Source organism: Artemia franciscana, chromosome 2, assembly GCF_032884065.1.
Source record: "Artemia franciscana chromosome 2, ASM3288406v1, whole genome shotgun sequence".
NCBI lineage: Eukaryota > Metazoa > Arthropoda > Branchiopoda > Anostraca > Artemiidae > Artemia > Artemia franciscana.
In genome coordinates, this window is record NC_088864.1 from 24,251,047 (window position 1) to 24,268,043 (window position 16,997).

Sequence of the window (16,997 nt, forward strand, 5' to 3'; positions counted from 1 at the left end):
TTTTCCGAACGATTACCTGTTCAAAAAGTTATTTTCTTTTTTATCTGAGAATTGTATTTGTCATACCACCTTTTATCCTCAAACATATTCACCTTCCACTCCCCTCACAATTATTATTCTGTTCCCTTAACCCCTGTAATAATTTCAACAAGTGTAATATTTTAAACTGCAGTTTTAGGAGATCCTTCTATGGTCTTGCAAAGCTGTTAGTTAGGTGAAGGGTGTTTTACGAAAAATATATTCTGCTCAAATTAGGGATGGTCAAGTAAATCTGTTTAAATATCTAGGCCTACCTTTACAACTTCTAATGTTCGAACAATTAGTAACCCTGTATGAAAGCTAATCCTGAGACAGATATAAAAAAATTTCAAACCCTTCTAAGAAGTGCAATAATATTAAAATACAACTAGCGTGATGCAAAATTTTTGGGAGAGTTTTATCTCTACAACCCGAAAACATTTACATGCTTTTACCTAACCCATTCTCCCCTGAGAATAGTTGAAAAGACGGGACTGAAGGGATGCTTCATTCCTTCTGCGAACGTTTGATGATGTTGGGTTTTCATTGACTTTGATTTACCTTTTTTGAATTTGATTGCATCCCTTCAAAAACTAGTTCCTTGTACGTAGCTTTAAACTTTAGTAATTATATGGGATTAGTAATATATGGGGTTAATGGAATATAACTTGGACAAAATATGTTAGTTTAAAGACATTTTTTTAACTCTACAAATCTTGCAGAACCATCAAAACACACGTGGAAGCAATTTTGATTTTTTTTTTTTAACAAAGATTTTCACTAGTAGTTCGAAGTCCCGAAAGCCGCAAATCTTTCGTTTTGGCTTCTGGCATTTTAAAATTTCATGAGCTTTAGTCTTTTGCAAAAAATATTTATTAGCAACCAATAAGAAAATTCATTACGTCAGTCTTGGCGTTAGATCAATCAAATTTTCGTTGGTTTGAATGTCGGATGTGGGCTACTGGGACGGGTAGCTTTAATTGGTAGCTCGGTAATCTTAGTCAAGTAACAAAACGTAAGAAAAAATGGTTTTGTCTAGGCTATTTAATTTAAAAATGTCAATGTTAAATATTCTAAATAGTTAGCACAAATAAAATTAGTGTCAGGTTTTCTTAAGATTATATATTTAAAACCAGCATTAAAATGCAATTCTTTTGATGTAACTATTGGTATCAAAATTCCATTTTTTAGAGTTTTGGTCACTATTGAGCCGGGTCGCTCCTTACTACAGTTCGTTACCACGAACTGTTTGATGTAACTACGCGATGGGCTTTTAGCCCACAGATTCAAGCAAAATGAAAAAAGGCAACGTATTTCTGCTACATATTTAGAACTAAGTCAACGTTTTAATATGTCAATTTTGAATGATCCCTGGATCTACATGATTGTCAACATAAAATATTCAAAATATTTGTACGATTTGCACGGCAAAAATTTTCGCGATTGATTCTAATTTAACTTAGATTTTTTAGCATGAGTTCTGACCTTAATCGGATGTGCCATGGGACATAAATTAACCTGTTTCCCATCCTTTCAGACATTGTCATCTGTAGCCTAAGAAATGCCACGAAAGCAAGACCCTGTCAACAAAGAGTGGCTACATAAAAAAATCATTGTTAATAGTAATCCTGTTAACAAAGCTTTTTGCAAGCATTACGGTTGTTCATTAGTCAAAAATACTTGTCGCCTAAAGTATCACCTTGCGCTATGTGAAAAGGCACCAATTGAAATCCGTGAGTATTATAATGTACAGAAATCATCCATCCATAAGAAATTCGCAGCTGTAACAAAGAAGTGCATGAAGGAGGAGTCGCGTGAAAGAGGAAATAGTGCAGATTCTGAAGATGTCAGCACTGATTCCAACAGTTCTGACGAAGATTGCTCTAATCAAGTTCCAGTACTTTCAAACTATTCGAGTTCCCTCCCTTTTCCTTATTTAACCAAAGTGGCGCAACAACCTAAACTTGCGTATATCCAAAAAGTGACCATAGAACAACAAAAAGCATGCGATAAAGCTTAGGCTGGTATATTCTATGCATGCAATATACCATTCGCTGCTGTCAAAAATGAATATTTTGCAGGGGCGACAAGAGCTACAAATCTAGCTATGAAGTAAATTCCGGATCACAAAGTGCGAATCAAGTACGCTTGACATTAAACTGGAAATTCAGAACTGCAAAACAGTCAAAATTCTTTGTTCCAATGGATGGACAAATATTAGATTGGGAACCCATTGTTAAATATATCTTTTAATTTAATTAACTATATATTTAATTAACTATATATATCTTTATAATGAACTATAAATTGTTAACTATATCAATGACAAAGCTCTCTTTCTTGAAACAGTAGAAGCCGGCTACAAGCAGCATACTTTGTAGTTTGTAGCTGATGAACTGGAGCCAGTTGCTAAGGTTTGGTGCCCTGTTACGACTGGAGACAGAAATGCAATGATAGGGATTGACGTCATTTGCCTTGATAATCTTACTGTAAATAAACTTGCTACCACGTTATTGGACCAAAAAAATCCTTACCTTCAAACTATTGGGTGCATCCCTCACATTTTGAATCTACTTGTCTGAGCTACTATGAAAAACTTAAACCAGTGTGTCAATAATATCTTTAAGGACATCACATTTGTCAGGTCTCATCACATGGCTCAGGTTGTTTTAACGAAAAGCAGATTCCACTTCTTGGCAGAACTATCAGCCCAGAACTACCTACCAAAACTCGCTGGGGATCTATCTACCGATCTATGCGCTTCACGAAAGAGTCATGGGAATCTTTATGGTCTATGTCAATCGATAGAAGATGAGATATAAATTCAGGATATAAGAAAAGTACTTTCCGATTATGTGAAACTGAATCAATTAACAGCCTGTCTGAAATTTTTGAAGCCAATTTCACTTGGAGGCCACTTCTTAGAAGGAGAGGAAGCTCTTGCTTCGTGTGACATCCTGTACTACAATTTACTACAACAGCATTTCAGGAGACTGTACCGTTTTTACCAGTCTCAAAGGCCGAGGAAAGGAAAATCCACAGATACCTAGAAAATAGGATGATATTTGCTTATGATCCCACCCTGGCTGCAGCTATTCTACTTGCTCCGCTTTTTGGCGCAAACCCACTGACACAGGATGAGTTTACAGATGCAATAAGTCGAATCAATGAGCTTGCTAAATTTTCCTACTAATTTCGGAAGGATGGTGATTCATTTAACGAAAGATCTTAAGTTGACTTTGTTGGGGTCTTGAACACAGGACTCTGTAGCTACATCTCCAAAAGTGGTCCATTTCCTAAATCAGTGTACTTTGAGACTGCAATAGCTGTCGAATGGGCAGCTTGTTATTGGGCCGTTTTTATTTGCAAAGTTGGTGCTTACAGAAGTAGCTGTAAAAATCTCAATAATTGGTGTTACCATTGCCTCTTGCGAGAGACTCTGGTCAGGTTACAGAATAGTACAGACAGACCCACCGTAGAAACCACATCAGTCACTCAATAAAAAAAATTAGCATCGCCGTGCAGCTTCAAAATGCCTGGAAATTGACGTGAAAGGTTGGAAGCTATTCTCCCCTTTGTAGCACACACCTTACGATTTTTAATTTGCAGTAGTGGGGAGGGGAGGCATGACCACAATGGGCCACCCAAAACTACACAGCTACCCCACTACAGATTTCTATAAAAGTCATTGCTTTGAAGATATATGCCCTTAAACGGATTTCCTAAAAATTTTGTAAAACCATAGTAAAAAAAAGAAACATACAACACAAGAAGTACTTTCATAGACAGAATCATTTAGCTTTTGGCTCCAACTTACAGTTTGGCACATCTTATTTTGAATAGTTGAACTGTTAAAATTCCTTAGTTTGGAAAGACTAACAATCTCTGCTCTGGCTGCAAAGAGCTGGTGCCTGGTTTTTGCAAGTTCTGCCTTGAGATTATGCGACGCATCATTCTCGTAAGGAAAAGTACCTGAAAGTGACAAAAAATGGATACAATATTTGAACGGCTTATGTCTCTAGTGGGGATATTTCGGACTTTCAGAATTTCTTTGGTACCTCTCCATAAGGATTTAGCGCTGCAGCCAGGAGGTGCGCTATGACTGGGGGATTGCCTGGTTTGATAAAATTTTTCACTTTTATTTCTGATATTTGAGAAGGTAGTGGGGTACTGTAATAAATTTCACCTGGACACCACCAACCCTAGGAACAACTCTGAAAAGATGCAGTGGCGTCAAGAGGACAGAGGGGGGAGATTTTTCCCTCCAGATTTGGGAAAATACCCTTTTGAGAGCATTTTCTAAGAAAATAAAAATCCTTTTGCTTGTAATTTTGCCGAAAAGTTTGATAAAAAGATAAACTCCTCTCTTTAGATTTTGAAAAATATATGTTGTCCCTTCCCCTACATTCTCGTAAATTGACGCCATTGGATGAGTGATTCAAATCATTTTTTTATAATTCAGAAGGGTAACTACGAAAGGTAAGATTGCAAAACAGTGGCCACATCTGATCATTGTGTTAATGGTAGCGGATTCAATAAAACAAAAGCCAATGCCGTCACATCTTCGTTTTAGGAGCAGTAAAACATGAGGTTTCTAGGAAAAGGGAGCGTGGAACTTAGTGGTATCAAACGGAGGAGTGGCAGGAATGTATGCCCCTCATAATCTTTGATAAGTACCTTTATTGGCGGGTGTTTTCATTGAAAAAAAAACCTTTCGGGCTTTTTTTACTTAAAAAAAGACTATATGATCCCCCCTAGAATTCTAGAAACACATTTTGTCCCCTCCCCCTAAATTTTCATGAACACACGCCGTAAATGGAGCTTACTCTTCCTGGAAATATTCCTGAGAGAACGCTTCTGAATAGAATTGATCTTATCCCTCAATTCTTTAGGAAAATGCTGAAACCTGACTGGAGATGCACATTTCAATAACAGCATAACAAAGGACGGGGATACACGGGGGGAGGGGTGCCTTAGATGTTTGAATTACAAAAAGCTAAATCAAGAACGTCTAAAAAATGTGAAACTAACTTGAAATCATTGGATATTGTAATACCATAGAGTTCAGTAAGATTCACTAGCATTTCAGGTTGAGTAGTGTCTGAAAAGAAAGAGAGAGTGGTAGAATTGAAAAATTTGTTATTGAAGATGTTTAATTTACAAGTATTCATTTTTATGTTTACGTTTTTAGCTTCATCTGCAACATGATCAGAAAATTCACGAGGCATTTTAAATAAGCCAAAATAAATTATGAGGAGCAATAATAGGTACAAATATTTCCATCTTTGATTGATATAATTGCTGATGTCATTAACCATTTAGGAATAAAAGTGGTACCGATAAAGACCCTTGAAGGACCTATACTAAACCAGATTTGTCATGTTTTTTTCACACAGTTAGTAAGTTGGTAATGTGAATGCTTGTGAATTTTCAGCTCCTGTGGGCTAGAATTGATTCTTCACTAGACTACAGGGGATGCCGCAACTTCATTATAGCCTCAGAAAGTGTCTTCAAAAGTCTACTCCAACTCCTTGCCTATATGTAAGCATTATAAGAATGCATGTAAGACATGTATTTTAGTCTTTTAGAAACCTGGAACTCTGTATTTCGGTTTTATCTGGCTTTGGAATGGTTTCTTAAATTATTAGTCAAAAAAAGAGATTGACAGAAGCAAAGCCAATAAATGTGAATATGTGCATACCTGTCTTAAGTTTGGCCAACACAACTTTTTCCTTAATTTTGGCTGGAACCTCCTTTTCTTTTATTTTAGGTTTTCAAAAACAACTCCAATGATTTCAGTAGACTTTTAAAACAAATTAGGATTTCTTTTCAAATTGAAGATATATTCTTTATTTGTTGCACCTATTTCTAAAACCCGCCCTTATTCATCATTTCTTTAATACCCAATAAATCATGCTTTAGGAAATGCATGACGCCCAAAACTAATTACCTTGAGCCTTAGTTATACTTTTTGTCTATTTTTGAAAATTTTACTTTTATGGCACACAGTTTTTCCAAGTTTATTAAAAGTCAGTGCCCTTTGGAGAGAGAATGGGTGGAAGTACATACTATGTAAAACCTTCCTGAGCTGTTATTTAAGAGTAGATCTATTTCTAAAATTTTTAGTATCCTAATTCCACCCCTTCCTACGATAGAAAAAATACCATCACCTTTACAAGTAATCTATATGTGCTAGGAAGGTATAAAAATAGGGACTTCAAAACATCTCCTGGTGCTCTAATTTGGTCTACACATATATTTTTGATGGTTTTGTTTACACAGTTAAACACTTTTGCAAAATGAAAACAAGACGCACATCTAGAATGATTAGTCTATATTAGGTTATAGGAAAGGTTGTTTCAAACTATCAGAAAAGAAGTGCTTGATTTATCCCTTTTTCTTACAGACTACTATCAAATAAAGCATGCAAATAAACTGCTAAAAGTCCATTTTTTAACAGCACAGATAAAAACTAAATATAGCTAGGAAATAGTGTCTGTCTTATTATAAGACAATATTTTCTTGTAACATAGAAATTAGATACCAAAGAAATGAAACATGAATACCTCATAAAAAGCATTCAAATTAATTGTAATTTTCCTACACACTCATTTACATAACGAAACCTTAACTCCATCCATTCTTTTGCTGTTAGACATTTTGACTGTTTGGTTTATTATTCAATCTTATTTACAAATATGATAACCATTCCTGCCATTATTACACACAACTCCCCTCCACTTCCTAATGCTTGGATGTAGCCCTAGGTTAAACAACAAGAAAAAGTTGGGATATTCTGTGTGTTCATACTAAGTTCAGGTAAAATTCTGCAAGAGGGTTGTTTGGGCTAACTCAGATTAAAGTGAACGAAATTAAAATTGGACTAAATTTAATTTGCTATTTTTATTCAAGTGATCAAAACTTTCAGGAATTTTGCCAGAGCCTAAACTAGGCACAGGGAAGGTCTAAAAGCATCTCAACCACTTTTATCTCTACAGATTATTGCCATCCAATAAACTTACAAAGTTTGTGTTATAATAGTATAGATTTCAGAAACATTTCTGCAGTAAACAAAAGGCTCAAAGAGAGTATTTTGAGTCTAATAGCTGTGCAAAATCTTTACTTAAAAGATTTAAAGAATGTGTAAAATGGGTCTTAAATTGAAAAAAAAAACAACCTTAATACAGTCCACAATCCTACAAAAGTATTCACAATTGCATATTTAAAACCTAGAATCAAGCAAAATAAGACCCAAAGAAAAACTGAAGAAAAATATGTTCTTTTTTGAAGATGAAGATGAGTTTAGACTATACAAGATAAGAACTTGAGGAGATGCTCCTGAAGCATAAAATATCTTGGATCACCTTAAAGTTCATAATGCAGTCATAGAAGGATTGCTCCTTGCGGAATGACTACCACTGTTGACTTGAAAAGTTTGGCTGAGGACACTGTGAAATTCCAGAGTAGATGCCACTCTTTCTGCTCCCTTGGTCCTTGTCTAAACCTCACTTGAATGAATCAAGGGTTTGAGATAGGATGGTTTGATTTCTTAGGGTGTTCCAAGGCAGAATAATATGGTCAGGTTAAAAATGGCAATGTTCTCAGTAGTTATTGGTTTGTTGAGAAATTTTCCCATAGATTCTCTGGTTGGGTTTGATGGAGGAGAAGGCTTCACGTGGAATTGACTTGCAGGTGCTTGAATGTTATGATGACATGACTTTTTTTTCTATGGTAGGTAAGAGTCAAAATTTGTGATGCTACAAGCCTCTCATAGCAAGAGAGGGTTCTTAGGCTACATTGTATTTTGCTGGCATAAAATCTGGAAATGTGGAAGATGGATGGAATAATTTTAGAAAAAAATTTGTGAAGTTGCTGACAGTGTCTTAGGGGAGAAAATTAAGACTGGAGCAAGGAATATTAAAACAAGAGCTAAGAGCTCATATAGCACTTGTGACAAGGTTAAAAGAGCCAAGGTCATATGGTATGTGCTCTAGCAAAATTCTAAGAATCAATAGATTGATTTGAAAGGAAAATCAGAGGCCTAATGCTGGCTGGGATTTAAAATAAGTGCTCTGAGACACAAGGTTCTTCTAAATATCAAAATTCACTAAGATCTGATCACCCACTCATAAGTTAAAAATACCTCATTTTCTTCCGTTTCAGCCCTCCAGATGGTCAAATAGAGGAAAACAACTTTATCAAGTCAATTTGTGCAGGTCTCTGACACACCTACCAATTTTCATCATCATAGAACATCCAAAAGCACCAAACTCACCAAAACAAAGGACCCCCCCCCCCCTAACTCCCCAAAAGAGAGTGGATCCAGTCCGGTTACCTCAATCACGTATCTACGAAATTTACTTATTCTACCCACCAAGTTTCATCCTGATCTCTCCACTCTAAGCGTTTTTAAGATTTCCGGTTCTCCCCTCCAACTCCCCCCAATTTCACCAGATCTGGTTGGGATTTCAAAATGAGAGCTCTGAGACATGATTCCCTTCTAAATAACAAATTTCATTAAGATCCGGTCCCCCATTCTTAAGTTAAAAATCCCTTAATTTTTCTAGTTTTTTTCTGAATTAACACCCCACAACTCCCCCAAAGAGAGCAGGTCCGTTCCAATTATGTCAATCACGTATCTAGAACTTGTGATTATTCTTAACAGCAAATTTCATCCCAATTTTTCCACTCTAAGCATTTCCAAGATTTCCAGTTTCCAAGATTTCTGTTTCCCCCTCCAGTCCCCTTATGTCCCAGATCCGAATCGAATTGAAAATGGAGCATCTGAGGCATACGATCTTTCTATATATCAAGTTTCATTAAGACCCAATCACCCATTCATAAGATAAAGATACCTCAATTTTCACATTTTCCAAGATTTCCTGTTTCCCCCTCCAAATCCCCTCAATGCCACCAGATCTAGTCAAGAGTTAAAATGAGAGCTCTGAATCATCCTTATAAATATCAAACTGAATTAAGATCTGATCACCTGTTTGTAAGTTAAAAATACAACATATTTTCTAATTTTTCTCAACTACCCCCCCCCCCAACTCCCCCAAAGAGAGCAGATCCGGTCCGTTTATGTCAGCCATGTACCTTGGACTTGTGCTTATTCTTCCCACCAAGTTTCATCCTGATCTCTCTGCTTTAAGTGTTTCCCAAGATTTCCAGTACCCCAGCTCCCCCCAATAACACTGGATTCGGTCGGGACTTAAAATGAGAGATCTAAGTCACGAGATCATTCTAGATATGAAATTTCATTAAGATCCAATCACTCCTTTGTAAGTTAAAAATACCTCATTTTTTCTTATTTTTTAGATTTCATCCCCTCCCCCTACTCCCCCAAAGAGAGCGGATCTGTTCCGGTTATATCAATCATGTATCTAACACTTTTGCTCATTTTCCCCCACCAAGTTTCATCCCAATCCCTCCACTCTAAGCGTTTTCCAAGATTTTGTGTTTCCCCCTCCAACTCCTCCTATTGTCACCAGACCCAACCGGGATTTAAAATAAGAGCTCTGAGACACAATATCCTACTAAATATCGAATTTCACTACGGCCCAATCACCTGTTTGAAAGTTAAAAATACCTCCTTTTTTGAATTTTTCTGAATTAACCGTCCCCCCATTCCCATCCCCCAGATGGTCGAATCAGGGAAACGAATAGTTCTAATTTAATCTGGTCTGGTCCCTAATACACCTGCCAAATTTCATCATCCTAGCTTATCTGGAAGTGCCTAAACTAGCAAAACCAGGACTGACAGACAGACCAACAGACCATCAGAATTTGCAATTGCTATATGTTGCTTGGTAAATACCAAGTGCCATAAAAAAAGCTATATGTTTAATAGAGAGTAGAAGGGGTTTGTACAAGAGTTATCTGAGTGATTGATCATATGAAAACTGAATGAATGCAAAGAAAGTGGAGAAAGCAAGAAAATATGAACTAAGGAGTTGTGAAGTGGAGGCATAAATAAAATTGCTGAGGATCAGGAAGACACAGCTAGACAGCATAATAGTAAAATATTATACTGACATGTTAATCATACATTTTGTGGTAACAAACTGTAGTAAGGAGTGACCTCAATAGTAGCCAAAACTCTAAAAACCGGAATTTTGATACCAATAGCTATATCAAAATAATCGCATTTTAATGCTGATTTTAAAAATATAAGTTTCATCAAGTTTAGTCTTACCCATCAAAAGTTACAAACCTGAGAAAATATGCCTTATTTTAGAAAATAGAGGAAAATACCCCATAAAAGTCATAGAATCTTAACGAAAATCACACCATCACATTCAGCGTATCAGAGAACTCTACTGTAGACGTTCCAAGCTCCTATCTACAAAAAAGTGGAATTTTGTATTTTTTGCCAGAAGGCAGATCACGGATGCATGTTTATTTGTTTTTTTTTTCCAGTGGTGATCGTATCAACCCAGTTGTCCTAGAATGTTGCGAGAGGGCTCATTCTAACGGAAATGAAAAGGTCTAGTGCCCTTTTTAAGTGACAAAAAAAATTGGATGGCACCTAGGCCCCCTCCCACACTAATTATTTTCTCAAAGTCAACGGATCAAAATTCTGACATAGCCATTTTATTCAACGTAGTCGAAAAACCTTATAACCTTGTCTTTGGGGACGACTTACTCCCCTACAGTCCCTATGGGAGGGGCTACAAGTTACAAACTTTGACCAGGGCTTATATTTAGCAATGGTTATTGGGAAGTGTACAGGCGTTTTCAGGAGGATTTTTTGGTTGGGGGGAGGGGTTGAGAAGAGAGGGATATGCTGGGGGAACTTTCCATCGAGGAATTTGTCATGGGGGAAGAAAATTCCCATGAAGGGAGCACAGGATTTACTAGCATTATTTAAAAAAAAAAAAAAACAATGAAAAAATAAATATGAAAAAGTTTTTTCAGCTGGAAGCAAGGAGCAGCATTAAAACTTAAAACGAATAGAAATTATTACCCATATGAGGGGCTCATCTCCTAATACCTTGCTCTTTATGCTAAAGTATTTTTAGTAATTTCAACTATTTATTCTATGGCTTTTGTGATTCAGGGGTCATTCTTAATGAATTGGGAAAAAATTTAAGCTTTAGTGTAAAGAGCGAGGTACTGAGGAGGGGGCGAACCCCCTCATATATGCAAGAATAAAACACATGAGAATACAAAAGTTCTTTACGTAAGCTAATTTATAAGTTACATATACCTTTTACTAATAAAAAGATTTGTAAAAAATTAAAAGTTCTAGTTGCCTTTTTAATTAACCAAAAAATTGAAGGGCAACTAGGCTTCCTCCCTGCTCTTTTTTTCTCAAAATCATTCGATCAAAACTATGAGAAAGCCATTTAGCAAAAAAAAGATATGCAAATTTCGTTTTAATTATTCTTCTGCAGAGAGCCAAAATCAAAACATGATTCAAAAACGCTCAGAAATTAAATACAAAAAAACAAGTTTTTTTAACTGAAAGTAAGGAGCAACATTAAAACTTAAAACGAACAGAAATTACTTCATATATGAAAGGGGCTACTTCCTCATCAACGCCCCGCTCTTTACGCTAAAGTTTGTACTGTTTTAAAAAGAAGAGTTGAGAGAAAGAGTCAAACTTCAGCGTAAAGAGCGGGGCGTTGATGAGGAAGCAGCCCCTTTCATATAGGAATTAATTTCTGTTCGTTTTAAGTTTTAATGTTGCTCCTTACTTTCAGTTAAAAAAACTTGTTTTTTTTAATAAATTTAAAGGGAGTATTCAATCCAGACTTGTCCCAGTTAAAGATAGAAATGGAGTCACAAGGATAGAGTTAAAGAGAGATGGGTGGAACATTTTGAGAATGCACTAAACCAAGATGCATTTGCAGGATGGGATATAGATGAAAATAAAAAAGTTTGTGATACCTTGGATATGAAGGAATATTTGTTTTGTGAGGAGGAATTAGCAACAATACTAAAAGGATTAAAAAATAATAAGGCTCCAGGTGCTGATAGTGTGATAAATGAGTTTCTTAAATATAGTGGCTCTGAGGTTAGGAATAAGCTACTGAAGATTATGAATATGATTTTTGAAAAAGGTGAAGTACCTAATGATTTTAGGAACACCTTAATTAAACCGCTGTATAAGAAAGGTGACAAGAGTGAGTGTCGTAATTATAGAGGCAATAGTCTGGTGTCTGTAGGTATAAAATTACTTGATACTTTTTAGACTGAGACATGCTGTAGACAAAGTTTTAAGGGAAGAACAATGCGGTTTTAGAAAAGGTAGAGGATGTGTTGACCAAATTTCACTCTTAGGTTAATAATTGAGAAGTGCCTTTGTTGTCAAACACCTTTGGTTCTCAAATTTACAGGTTATGAGCAAGCATTCAATTATGTTGATAGAAGAGCTTTAGCAAAGGTTGTATCCTTATATGGCAAACCAGAAAAATACATTAAAGTGACTTGTGCTATGTATGAGAATAATACTGCTGCAGTTATGGTGGGAAATGAGATTAGCAGCTGGTTTTGTATTAAATCAGGAGTTAGCATGGTTGTGTTCTATCCCCCTTTATATGGATCACTTTGATGGACTTTGTCTTAAGGAGCATAGGAATGGCAATTGGGACCACAGAGTCAAATGGGGAGGAAAAACTCACCTGGACTTATATTATGCTGATCATTTAAGCATGTTAGATGAAAGTTTGGGCAAAACGAATGAACTTTTAGAGGTTTTGCAAGTTCAGGGTGCTAAAATAGGTTTGAAAATTAATGTTAAGAAGACTAAGTCACTGAGGCTAGGAATAAGTGAAGACAAAAAGGTGATGTTAGGTAACAAAAAGATTGATCAGGTTGGCAGTTTCACTTACCTTGGTAGCATTATTGGTAAAGCTGGTGGGAGTGGTGAAGATGTTAAAAGTAGAATAGCCAAGGGTCAGGGTGTTTTTCACATTTAAGAAAAGCTTGAAAGAATAGGAAGTTAAGTCCACAAACCAAGATTAGAATAATGGAAGCTACAGTGAGGATGGTGGTCAACTATGATTCTGAAGCATGAATGCTCCAAAATGCACACGGAAATTTTTCTAGATATTATCCAGAGAAATTGCCTAGATTGTTCTGGGTACCTGGCTGACTGACCATATTTCAAACAGTAGGTTGTATGAAAATGTGGTTCAATCCTGCTTTCTAGAGCTATAGTAAAAGAAAAGTTGAGATGGCAAGGCCACATTCTGTAGATGAAGGATGACAGATTGCCAAAGATTGACGTTTTTGGCCACCTGTCTAGGCCTAAATGGAAAGCAGGTCATCCTTGTCTGGGGTGGAAGGATGTCATAAATAAAAATTTAAAGGAAATGGGAACTTCCTTGGAGTGTGTAAAGAGGAAGGCCTTGAATAGATTTGGTTGGAGGAGGAGTGTGCAAAGCTGTGTTGGCCTCAAACATCTTAGTGCAGTGGTGAGTTATTAGTAGTAGTAGTAGTAGTAGTAACTGGGGATTTTCAAGAAATTGCTATCTCCCTTGAATTGTGGGGAGGTCAGTGTCATACCAATCTTAAGTGCAGAATGCAACATGGAGTTGTAAAACTTCTTTTTACATTTGGGTTGCAGCTGACAAATGTTCTTTTGATGGTACCAAGACTTCTCCCTATGCAACAGACTAGAGGGTTGGATAGAACCTCAGCTGATTGTCTACCCTGACTCCAAGGTTATTCACCTCTCTTGGTGTCAACCTATTGTGGCTGCAATATCTTAATAATAAGAGAGGAAAGAATCTTCAGAAATTGAGAAACAAGAAAACAAGTACACAAATGTCAAATAAGTATTTTATTGTGAATATTGTAAGTTCATTGAGCTACAAATGGTTATTTTTATGTTGTTTTTTTTTTATAGCACTTTGTATTTGCCAAGGATATTGGTATTTATCATCTGGGGGGAGTGGGGGGATGGTTAATTCTGAAAAATTAGAAAAAATAAGGTATTTTAGAAAAATCAGATCTTAATGAAATTTGATATTTAGAAGGATATTGTGTCTCAGAGCTCTTATTTTAAATCCTGACTGGATCCAGTGACATTAGGGGGAATTGGAGGGAGCCTAAAATCTTGGAAAACACTTGAAGTGGAGGGGTTGGGATGAAATTTGGTGGAAAAAAATGAGCACAAGTGTTAGATATGTGATTGACGTAACTGGAACAGATCTGCTCTCTTTGGGGGAGTAGGGGAGGGGAATTTTGTTAGAACCATTAGAAGCCAAATCAATTTCTAAAATTCAGTTTGTAAGTCCATAAGGATAATTCCCAAAAATCAGAACATACCAAAAATCAGAAAAAAAAAACAGAACTTAATTTGCACTTTACTGAAAACAAAGTATATTTAAAATGTTTCACTTTTTTAGTTTAATTAATAAAAATTATAAAACTTTAAGAAATAAACATCAGTATATGGATATTAAACTGACAATCCATGTTTTTTTTTTATTAAAGTACAAAATAAGTCCTGGTCTTAAGAAGGCATGGGGGATGTCAGCCCTACTTATGTTAATTTTATTTGTTTAGATTTTGACTTGGCTATTTATTGTAATTTGTGTTAGTTTTATCCTTGGGAGGTTATTTGGGGTAAGGTTTATATTAATAGAACATTCAGATAGTTAAGAATTAAACATACATCTATAGTCAGGATTGCACCCTGAATCCAAATTTAACATTCATTTGTGTCAGAAATAATCTTCAACCCCTATCCCTTACATGCCAACTCATGGTATATATTTGCACATTAGGGAGGTGGTGGTAAAGTTAATTTCTGATGCAAATGAATTGTAGATTTGGTTTCAGGATGGAACTGTGACTACAGAGGTAAGGTTATGTCTTAATTACCTGATCAGTCTGCTAATATAAACTTTACCTGTTATTTGACCTTATTTCTGTTAATTTTTGCTTACTGGAGCTCTTTACTTTTCTTTGAAAAACTTGTTTGCATAAAAACATTTGGTGATTGTATACATAAATTTGCAGCATAGTTTCCATACTATAGCACTTAAAAATGCTAATTCTAGAAGCATATTCATTTCTGGTTGATCCTCCTCCTCCATGGGACAAACTAAAAATGTGTAAAGTGGGCTTGCTTACAGGTAACATTACCTATAGAGCAAATTGTATTAGTCCATGAGCCTTGCAGGCAGTGGGGCAAGGTCTGTATTCTTTATTTATTTTATAAATATAAAATGCAGACTTCACCCCACTACCCACAAGGCTCATGGAAAAACATGCTTTGCTCTATAGGTAATGTTACCTGTAAAAACAGCTGGCTAGCTTATCTTGGATATTAACATTAATGGATACATGAATATTTCAATTATCTTTCAACTTCCTACTATTCAGAAATTACCAGTGATAGCTAGAATTAGCACTTAAAATATAAGTTCATTCATATTGTACAATCCCAGATTATCCCTCTACTTCAAAATCCTGCCTGTTATATGCATTTTTAGTTTGTCCCATGGAGAAGGAGAGTCAACCAGAAATGGATGAGCTTCTAAAATTAGTATTTCTAAATACTATAGTATGAAAACTATGCTGCTTTGCAGCATAGTTTTCTATTTTAAAGCTTGGAATGAACCAAAATTTTCTAAATTAACAGCCTAAAAAGACATCAAGTAGCAGATTAACCTTGTCACTATGTAAGGCAGTAGAATTGTCCCCAAATCTACTATAGCCTACTGTCTATGCTCATATGGAGTCAATTTTATTCAAAACATACAATCAAGATTGAGCACTGTCTGAGTAGGCTAGGCTACTGGGGCTATTGTTGTACTTTGGCCTAATTGGGTAGTCTTTAGTTATCATATTCCAGAGTTTAATCCAGAAGAGGCCCAGCCCAGCATCAGACTATTACTGAGAATAAAGCCATTATGAGGTTAGGCTTAGTCTTCCCACAAATAATGGTAACTTACCCAGAGTCAATGCTAACAAAAAGAGACCAAGAAGAAAAATAAGTATTAAGCTTTTAACACCAGGTCGTCTTCTTCTGGGCACTCTTTTGAAGACATTACCAAAGCCTGAAGGGACTGAAATTTTGTATGAATATGAGGCTTTCAATACAAATGATTAATGCCTCTTCTTGTGAGCTCAGTATCATGTGCGAATTATTTCAAATTTTTGCCAAAAAATATACAAACTGTCCCTTTTCTGCCGTCCATGTTAGGATTTGGATTTTCATCTGATTCGGATTTTTCAAAGGGGAGGGTTGGCAAAATGAATTCGAATTTGATTAATTATTTCCCTTGATATTTTTGAAAAGTTTATCTCAAAGCTTTTGGCCTTTTCCGAAGCTCCTGGGTGAGTGGGCTACGTGGGAGAATCTTTCCAAAGGAATTCGTCACGATGGAAGAGAATTTCCATTTACGGACCGCAGGATTTTCTAGCATTATTAAAAAAACAGTGAGAAGATAAATAAAAAGTTTTTTCAATTAGAAGTAAGGAGCAGCATTAAAACTTAAAACAAACAAAAATTATTCTGCATATAAGGGGGTTCGCCTCCTCCTCAACAGCTCGCTCTTCACGCTAAAGTATTGTTAATAATTACAACTATTTAACTATTTTACTATTGAAAACGTTCGAAAAAAATGAAAAGTTATAGTTGCCTTTTTAAGTAGCCAAAAATTCAAAAGTAACTAGGCCCCTTTTCTCATCTTTCTTTATCAAAATAGTCCGATCAAAACTACGAAAAAGTTCTTTAGCCAAAAAAAAATAATATACAAATTTCGTTTTAATTATTCATGTGCGGTGAGCCAAAACAAAAAAAAAATGCATTAATTCGAAAACATTCATACATTAAACTAAAAATTTGAGTTTTTGTCTAACTGCAAATAGGGAGCGACATTAAAACCTAAAACGAACAGAAATTATTACGCATATGAGATAGTCCCCGAAGCCGCGCCGAAAATAACTCAACGGGCCGCCACCGAAAATATGACGGCGGCTGGCGCGCCGCCGTGAGGTTCGGCGGCGGCGGTCCACCG

At 35.9% G+C, this 16,997-nt stretch overlaps 1 protein-coding gene across 3 annotated transcripts in view; it reads right to left on the minus strand.

The window, feature by feature from the left end:
- Positions 1-16,127, minus strand: part of LOC136039139 (xylosyl- and glucuronyltransferase LARGE2s-like) — a 75,362-nt gene extending 59,235 nt beyond the window's left edge. For 2 of the 3 annotated variants that reach the window (XM_065722645.1, XM_065722628.1), the window contains exons 1-2: positions 15,930-16,127; positions 3,836-3,990 (exon numbers count right to left, since the gene is read on the minus strand). In XM_065722645.1, the coding sequence (XP_065578717.1) occupies positions 3,836-3,847 (12 nt within the window). In that variant the 5' untranslated portion in view covers positions 3,848-3,990; positions 15,930-16,127. The remainder of the gene's footprint in view (positions 1-3,835; positions 3,991-15,929) is intronic. The other variant, XM_065722636.1, reaches the window with a different exon arrangement.
- Between the last annotated feature and the right edge of the window lie 870 nt (positions 16,128-16,997).